The sequence below is a fragment of the Adiantum capillus-veneris genome, chromosome 11 (assembly GCF_014529385.1).
Source record: "Adiantum capillus-veneris isolate H3 chromosome 11, ASM1452938v2, whole genome shotgun sequence".
In the NCBI taxonomy this organism is placed as follows: domain Eukaryota; kingdom Viridiplantae; phylum Streptophyta; class Polypodiopsida; order Polypodiales; family Pteridaceae; genus Adiantum; species Adiantum capillus-veneris.
In genome coordinates, this window is record NC_140941.1 from 14,771,003 (window position 1) to 14,779,781 (window position 8,779).

Genomic DNA, 8,779 nt, shown 5'->3' on the forward strand with positions numbered 1-8,779 from the left:
CGTTCTTCTTTTGGCCATGCTCATTGCCATCCGTGCATCCCACACAGTCTCTCCTATCTTCGATCATACTTCCCCCAGCCATCTTCCATACTTCATGATGAGAGCGGCGAGGACATTGGGAGTGAAATTCTCTTAGCACCTCTGTGCATGCCAATATCACTTGGTTGTGTCTCCTACTTTCATAGCTATGTTGCTTGGAGGTTATCATTAACTACGTTGGATCCACTGCCAACTTTAGCTGGCAACTATCTTCTTTATCCTGCTAACTCATCCGAGCAAGAGGAACACCTACGAAAGCAGTCACCTGAGCAAGAGCAGAATGAATCCTCCACTCCATCTATGTTGTGTCACATGGATGATGAACAAGAAGAAGAAGAAGACATCACAGAGAAGCAAGAAGCAGAAGACATCACAGAGAAGCAGGAACATGCACCACAAAGAAAGAGAAAGTTCATAAGCATCCCAAAGTGCAACGTGTTCACAAAAAGGAAGGTAGTAGATTCCAAGGAGGAGGTACAGAATCTTGCTCAGTACTAAACAAAGGCCTTGAGTGGGTTATTTGCATCCCCAGTTCGTGAGATGAACAGATTGAAGGAGAGATTGAAGGTTCTTGAGCTTTACAACCAGCTTGAGCTGTTGCTATTGCAGATATGGTGGAGACTGCAGCGATCTCACTTGGTTTTTCTCTGAGACAATCAATAGATCATGATCTGGAGAAGTGAAGGATCAACAGAGGCTCTCTTTTTGGCGCACGTAAGGTTTTCTTGCAGGGGGATCTCAGGGATGTCAATTACACATCTGCTTGGTGGTAGTTTGTAAAGGGCACCCAACCAAGCTTGCTAAAGTTTTGGAAAGGGCTTGGGTATGACGGTGAACCCCTCTCCATGGAGTGGTATAATCCATTTGAGCACAACAAGCTCAAGAAAGGCTCAGCTAATTTCATTCTCCTGCGGCACTACATAACTAACGAAGAAGAAGAATTCTCAAGAGAAGTGAATCTCACCAAAGAGGAAGTCCATATGTGTATTGGAATGTTTCTTTCTTGGCCAAAGCTAGACCGTAACAAAGAAGTTCACCTATTTGGAATGTGGGAACTTCTGAGAGGGTCCAAGCGTGATTGTATATCTCATGGCTTTGAATTGTCTCCTCGTGAGAGGGAATCACTGCAGCCAAAGCCAATTGACTTCACGATTGAGGAGGTGAGGAAGATAATATTTGTGATCAACGACCTTGTCACACACTTAGATGAGCTGCCCTCGTACTACCAGCATCAAGCCACTGCAATCAGAGCCATCGCAGCTTTTGTATTGAAGGAGCTCAACAAAGCTTGTGGAAAGGCTGTGAGGAAGGCAATGGAGAGAACACGGATGATTAACAAGCAGAAGAAGCAGAGATCGTAGAGAAGCAAGAAGCAGAAGACATCACAGAGAAGCAAGAACATGCACCACAGAGAAAGAGAAAGTTCATAAGCATCGCAAAGCGGAAAGTGTTCACAAAAAGGAAGGTAGTAGAGTCCAAGGAGGAGGTAGAGAATCTAGCTCGGTACTCAGCAAAGGCCTTGAGTGGGTTATTTGCATCCCCAGTTTGTGAGATGAACCGATTGAAGGAGAGATTGAAGGTTGTGAGATTAACGGATTGATGCAGAGATTGAAGGTTCTTGAGCTTTACAACCAGTTGGGTACCAATCGAGTTGTTGCCGCTGCAGATATGGTGCAGACTTCAGCGATCTCACTTGGTTTTTCTCTAAGACAAGCAATTGCTCATGATCTGGAGAAGCTAAGGATTAGCAGAGGCACTCTTTTTGGAAAAGGTAAGGTTTTCTGGCAGGGGGATCTCAAGGATGTCAATTACACATCTGCTTGGTGGTGATTTGTGAAAGCTTGCTAAAGTTTTGGAAGGGGCTTGGGTATGACGGTGAACCCCTCTCCATGGAGTGGTATACTCCATTTGAGCACAACAAGCTCAAGAAAGGCTCTACTGAATTCATTCTCCTGCGGCACTACATAACTAACACAGAAGAAGAATTCTCAAGAGAAGTGAATCTCACCAAAGACGAAGTCCATATGTGTATCGACCTGTTTCTTTCTTGGCCAAAGCTAGACTGTAACAAAGAAGTTCACCTATTTGGAATGTGGGAACTTGTGATAGGGTCCAAGCGTGATTTTTTTTTCACATACTTTCTCAATCAAGTTCAAAATGTAGCACTAGATACATTTAAAGCAAGTGCTCTATTACATATTGAGATCTTAAGTCATATAATTGTTGAGAGCAGATGCCACGCCTATGATGAGAAGCAGATGCCCAGCCTATGATGGAAAGCGACCTGACAAAGGTCATTCTTTGCAATTAGCATGGGACTACCAACAAAGTAATGTTTATGACAAGTCAAAACACTGACATCATTCACTTACACGTGTCAACCTCGGTCACAAGATTAAAATGACCTAAACTTACAGGATAGGAATTTATTGGGAGCATCTACCACTGCAATCAACTTGTCCTCCACAAATAGCCACCGAAGACCTTCATCATTGATTGCCAATGGAACTGGGAGCTCTTCCTCCTCATTGCACAGAGAAACATGAAAATAACCATCACCACTATTAAAACCTCCCCTCCCAGACAAATAAGTCCCAGGAATGCTGAAAGCTCCCGCAGTAGGCCTAGTTGCGCGCGCAATTGCCTTCCTCATGGCCTTTCCACAAGCTTTTCTGAGCTCCTTCAATACAAAAGCTGTGATGGCTCTGATTGCAGAGGCTTGATGCCGATAGTACGAGGACAGATCATCTAGGTGTGTGACAAGGTCGTTGAGCACAAATCTTTTCTTCCTCACCTCCTCAATTGTGAAGTCAATCGGCTTTGGCTACAGCGATTCCCTCTCACGAGGAGACAATTCAAAGCCATGAGATCGACAATCACGCTTGGACCCTATCACAAGTTCCCACATTCCAAATAGGTGAACTTCTTTGTTACAGTCTAGCTTTGGCCAAGAAAGAAACAGGTCGATACACATGGACTTCGTCTTTGGTGAGATTCACTTCTCTTGAGAATTCTTCTTCTGTGTTAGTTATGTAGTGCCGCAGGAGAATGAATTCAGTAGAGCCTTTCTTGAGCTTGTTGTGCTCAAATGGAGTATACCACTCCATGGAGAGGGGTTCACCGTCATACCCAAGCCCCTTCCAAAACTTTAGCAAGCTTGGTTGGGTGCCCTTCACAAATCACCACCAAGCAGATGTGTAATTGACATCCCTGAGATCCCCCTGTCAGAAAACCTTACCTTTTCCAAAAAGAGAGCCTCTGCTAATCCTTAGCTTCTCCAGATCATGAGAAATTGTTTGTCTTAGAGAAAAACCAAGTGAGATTGCTGAAGTCTCCACCATATCTGCAGCGGCAACAGCTCGATTGGTACCGAGCTGGTTGAAAATCTCAAGAACGTTCAATCTCTGTATCAATCCGTTAATCTCACAACCTTCAATCTCTCCTTCAATCCATTCATCTCACAAACTGGGGATGCAAATAACCCACTCAAGGCCTTTGCTGAGTACCGAGCCAGATTCTCTACCTCCTCCTTGGACTCTACTACCTTCCTTTTTGTGAACACTTTCCGCTTTGCGATGCTTATGAACTTTCTCTTTCTTTGTGGTGCATGTTCTTGCTTCTCTACGATCTCTGCTTCTTCTGCTTGTTCATCATCCGTGTGACACGACATAGATGGAGTGGAGGATTCGTTATGCTCTTGCTCAGGTGACTGCTTCCGTAGGTGTTCCTCTTGCTCGGATGAGTTAGGAGGATAAAGAAGATAGTTGCCAGCTAAAGTTGGCAGTGGATCCAGCGTAGTTAATGATAACCTCCAAGCAACATAGCCAAGGAATTAGGAAACACAACCAGGTGATATTGGCACGCACAGAGGTGCTAAGAGAATTTCACTCCCAATGTCCTCGTCGCTCATCATCAGGAAGTATGGAAGATGGATGGGGGAATTACGATCGAAGATAGGAGAGTTTGTGTGGGATGCACGGAAGGCAATGAGAACGGCTAAAAGAAGAACGGCATGGGATTTCTACACACTCAAGTGGAAAGGAGGGCTGATGGAGACAAGAAAGACTGTGTTGGATGCACGGATGGAAATGAGCACGGCTAAAAGAAGAACGGCGTGGGATTTTTGCACACTCAGGTGGAAAGGAGGACTGATGTGTATGGCGATGGGGCAAAAGTACGAGCTTCTGCGTTGTTTCTGTGGTTTCTAGAGATAAGGGATTTGTAAGTAGGCTCTCTATTGATATAAATTCCCTGCGCTTTTGCTTTTTCTTTTGTACTGCATAATTGAAATCACTGGAATCTTTGCGGATGCCTTCTGCTCTTCTTATGCTCACAATGAATTCTCTTAAAGAAATGCTCTCTTAAGTCATTTTATTTCCGCAACTCTTAATGTTACAAGTCCAATTCCGTTACAAAGTGAAGGCTTTGGTGATCCTCCCATCACCTAAGGATACAATGCAACTTGATACTTTTATTCAAAAGGTGAGGTATATGTGAAGGTTCATTCCTTTGTCCTCTCAACTTCTCTATCCTCTACAGCAAGTAGCAAGGTTGGATCCTTTACAACGAACAAATGAGTATGAAGAGGTTTTTCAATGTATCAAAGAGGTTCTTGGTTCGCTTCCTTCTATGCAAGATCCTAAATCGGATAAGGAGTTTTATTTGAATCCATCAGTAGGTGCATATGCTATTGGGGCTATGCTTCTTCAACGAGGTAACAAATCCCACTATATATGAAGCCTTTCTATTACGCTAGCAAAGTGAATCTAGAGGTGGAAAGAGGCTATACAAAAGTAGAGTTCATCATGGTGAGTGTGATTTATGCATGTAGAAGGTTTAGGCACTACCTCCTCCCCAAACCATTCAAGTGGATTGTGGAGATACAAGAGTTCCAATTCTCTTTTCTTGTTGAGGAGATTATAAGGGCTACATTGGCTGATTTTCTTACTTATAAGGAAAGCCCTCTTCTTATCAAGGAGGATGAGCTGAAGAAGCAACACATAGAGGCTCCTAACATAGACAATGCCTATATATTGTTTTTTGATGGCTCTTACAGGAAAGCGCACAGTGAAGCTTCAAGAGGTATTGTAATTTATGATCCTCAAGATGATTTGGTAACTAAAAGGACTTTGAATCTTATGGCACAAAGCAACAATGAAGCTGAGTATGCTACTTTGGGGAAAGGACTCAACCTTTGCCTTTAGCTTGGCATCCATCGTGTGAGGGTAAGAGGTGATGCACTTTTGGTGGTTAAGCACGTACTTGGGGTGTGGCAAAGTAAGAATCCAAGGCTGAAAAATATGTGTTTTCAAGTGAAGAATCTGCTTAAGCATTTTGAAGTTTGGAGTTTAAGGCATGTGGGCAGGTCTCAAAATGAAGAAGCACATGGTGTAGCACAAGCCTCAATTGGCCAATTGTACGTGATAAGGGCTAATTCTCCTCTTTATTTGGGAAGGGAATATTTGGAGAGGGAAGAAGAGTTTCTACAAATAGGTATTCTTCGATCAGAATTGGAGAAATCAAAGAAGTATGCCTTCCTTTGTCGTGCCAAAAGGTATGTGCTACTTGGTGATGCCTTCTATATGAAAGGGTCTGATCTTGTGATGAGAAGGGTTCCATGAAAAGAGGAAATTTACAAAATTTTAGAGCAGAATCATGAAGGTTCTTGTGGTGGTAACTTTGCCTCAAAGGTCACTTTGCATAAAATCTTGCAGTAGGGGTATGTGTGGCCAAGCATTCAAGGTGATGTTCACCATTAGTGCAAGTCTTGTAAAGAGTACCAAAGCATGGAAAATAGGATTCTCAAATCATAAATTAGAGACACCATTGTAGCTTATGATGTGTTTGAGAATAGGGTATTGATGCAATAGGTCATCCACCTATGACAACTAGAGGCAAATGTTACATACTTATTGTTGTTGACTATCTATCCAGGTGGGTCAAAGCCAAAGCTGTTAAGAAAATCACAAGCAAAGATGTTTTCTGATGTATATGAATATATTTGTTACAAAATTGGCATGCCATTGGAGTTAGTTTTTGACAAGGGTAGTGGAATGAATGAAAGGTTTAATGGAGATCTCATAAGGATGCTAATAAAGATGACAAGAAATAATGTGAAGACTTGGGATTTAGAGCTACCTTCTGCTCTATGGGCTTACATAACTGCCATCAAATCAGGTATTGGTTTCTCTCCTTTCCACCTAGTTTTTTGCAAATGTATTTGCAATGTGTATAATTAGACAGGTTTTTGGCTTTTCAGCATTATGAGCAGGCCATAAAGAACAATCAAGCGAAGGAAAATGAGAAGGTGAAAGACTAAGACATCAAGAAGGGTGACATGGTTCTGCGCTACAATAGTAATCTTGATAGAACTTTTCAAAAGAATTTTCAAATCAAATGGCAAGGTCTTTTCTTGGTCTTAAATAGGTTTCCAAATGGTACATATCAGCTTGCTGACTTGGATGGTACCCCGCATAAAGCACATATGAATGGCTACAAGTTGAAGAAGTATATTGCAAGGTTGATGATTGTAATTGAGGATGAGCCTTCTTTTGAGGAATTTTTTTATTGTTTGGCTGATTATGAAGATGAAACAAAGATTCTCTCATGTGGTTTACAGGACCTCTGCTGATCATCAATGATCTAGCACGCTAGGGTGTGGCAAACTATGTTGGGTGCATTTTTGACACGCCATTTTTTGTAAATTTGTACATATGGACATGATGCCCGATGTCAAAAGGGTGTGTGGGATTTAGTTTTGTGGGTTAGTCAACAATTTTTGGCAAATTTGTTTGCGAACGATTCTTTGCTCTTTCTCAAAGGCAAGCCAAAAGTACTAAGAAGAGCCCTTGAAATTGTTCAACTATTTGCCATTAATTCTGGCTCAATGTGAAATATTGAGAAGACAAGATTAATCCCTCTATCTGAAAGATACTCTTTTGACCCTATAGAATGGTTGGGGAAAGCTATTGGTAAGGGCACTGTGTTCAAGCACCTAGATGCCCCTCTAGGGGTGGGCATATTGCATAAGCAACGATTCTTCCGGGTCATGAATAAGGTTAAGAGAAAAATGAGAAGGTAGGATTTTGCGCTCCTCCCCTTCCATAGCATAGCTACTTTCATCAATTCTATCATTATCCCCTACATTTTGATCGTGTCTTTGCTGCTAAAACTAAGAAAATACAATTGGAAAGAATTATTTAAGCCTATCAAATGGTTCTTGTGAAAGAGCAACACTAAAGCCACAACTTCGTGCCATTAGGAAATTTAGGAGGTCTTTTGGAGGGCCTTTTAAAAGAGAGAAACAAAAGAGCTCCTACAATGAGAGAAGGGCCAACGTTACGTAAACAAATAGAGTGATATTAACAAAAATATGAAAAATGTTTCACCCACTCATTCAATAATCCAACCGTCTTTGAAAACAGTCACCTTTTCACTAAATGCGAGTGTCTTTTTCATGTTGTAGGTGCCACTCATTCAATATGGATTTTGTCATCATTGAAATTTAAAAAAGATCGCAAAAATATTAACTAGTGTCAGAATTTGAAGATTTTGACAACAGCAATGTGTTTGAAATGCTCAAAAACCTAAAAATTGAATGTCTACTTGCCCTATTCTGACCCTCAGAGAGGGAGACAATGTACTAGAATTGGAATGTTATTATTTATTGCAGCCGATAGGTGGAAAAAGAGTTAGTAGCTAATTGACTATGCATAAGGACATTACATTTTATGTATATTTGATTATTCAGGTGCTCGTTATCACTCAGCTTTGGCCATTTATGATGGACTGGCCAGTTTGTACTCACTTTGAGCATTCAAGAAATCCATAAAGTAAATATGTGCAAGAAGGAAATGTTGAATCTTGCACGGGGGGAGATTTCACCCAGTGTCTGCATCATTCTTCTCTCCTCCTCCCTCTCCTCTTTTACCATGCCAGCATAGCACTCCGCTCTAGGAGGTGCACCCACAAGTGCTCTTTCGCTCTATTTTGCTTTCACTCTCTCTCTCTCTCTCTCTCTCTCTCTCTCTCTCTCTCTCTCTCTCTCTCTCTCTCTCTCTCTCTCTCTCTCTCTCTCTCTCTCTCTCTCTCTCCCCCTCTCTCTATTTGCGTGCAAGTCTTGATTATGTGCTATGCGATTCATCTGGTATGCATATTTGACGTTTTATGGCTTGCAGTGGGGTATTTTTGAGTATTTTGCAAGGACTCCATCCTCCCATTTGTAGTAGTGGTATCAGATCCTTTAAAAATGCTCCTAGAAAGGCTAGAACATGCTCAATGAGCATGGTGATGAATCGAATCCCATAGCTAAGTCTTCTTACATTATTTATTTTATTAGCATGATGCTTAACATGACTATTTTATTCCCATAGGTGCATAGAGTGGCTATGTGATTGAATTAAAATAAGATTAGCTTGATTAGGAGTTTAATTAATACAAATTAGTATGGAGCAAAGAATAAGAGAAGCTTTAACGTCAAAGGAACAATCTCAAGTGATGATGAAGAAGAGAGAGGACTTCATAGACCTGTGCATCAAGTCTTGAAACCAAGATCTTTCGCTTGAGGAGGCAGCGATATATATTTTCATAGTAGGAGAGGAAGAAGAGGAAAATTTAGAGTTGTATGAATCAAATACTGTAGATACACGACATATCAATTTGATAATGAAATGGACCCTGCCCCAATCTTTGATAACATATTGTGGGAAAGATCCCTTAATAAATTAATGGTTCTAATACT

At 41.4% G+C, this 8,779-nt stretch overlaps 1 protein-coding gene across 1 annotated transcript; it reads left to right on the plus strand.

Moving 5' to 3' along the window:
• The first annotated feature begins 884 nt into the window (after positions 1-884).
• On the plus strand, positions 885-1,869 carry LOC147446916 (uncharacterized). Its single transcript, XM_086524208.1, has 2 exons — positions 885-1,340; positions 1,645-1,869. The coding sequence occupies exons 1-2, from the start codon at positions 885-887 to the stop codon at positions 1,867-1,869; spliced, it is 681 nt and encodes a 226-aa protein (XP_086380334.1).
• Positions 1,870-8,779: the final 6,910 nt, after the last annotated feature.

Bases quoted from the DNA above. Each gene is read 5' to 3' on its own strand.
- LOC147446916 (XM_086524208.1), top strand. From the start codon at position 885: ATGGAGTGGTATAATCCATTTGAGCACAACAAGCTCAAGAAAGGCTCA. The intron at 1,341-1,644 runs GTGAGGAAGGCA...GGATTGATGCAG, and splicing joins ACAAAGCTTGTGGAAAGGCT to AGATTGAAGGTTCTTGAGCT.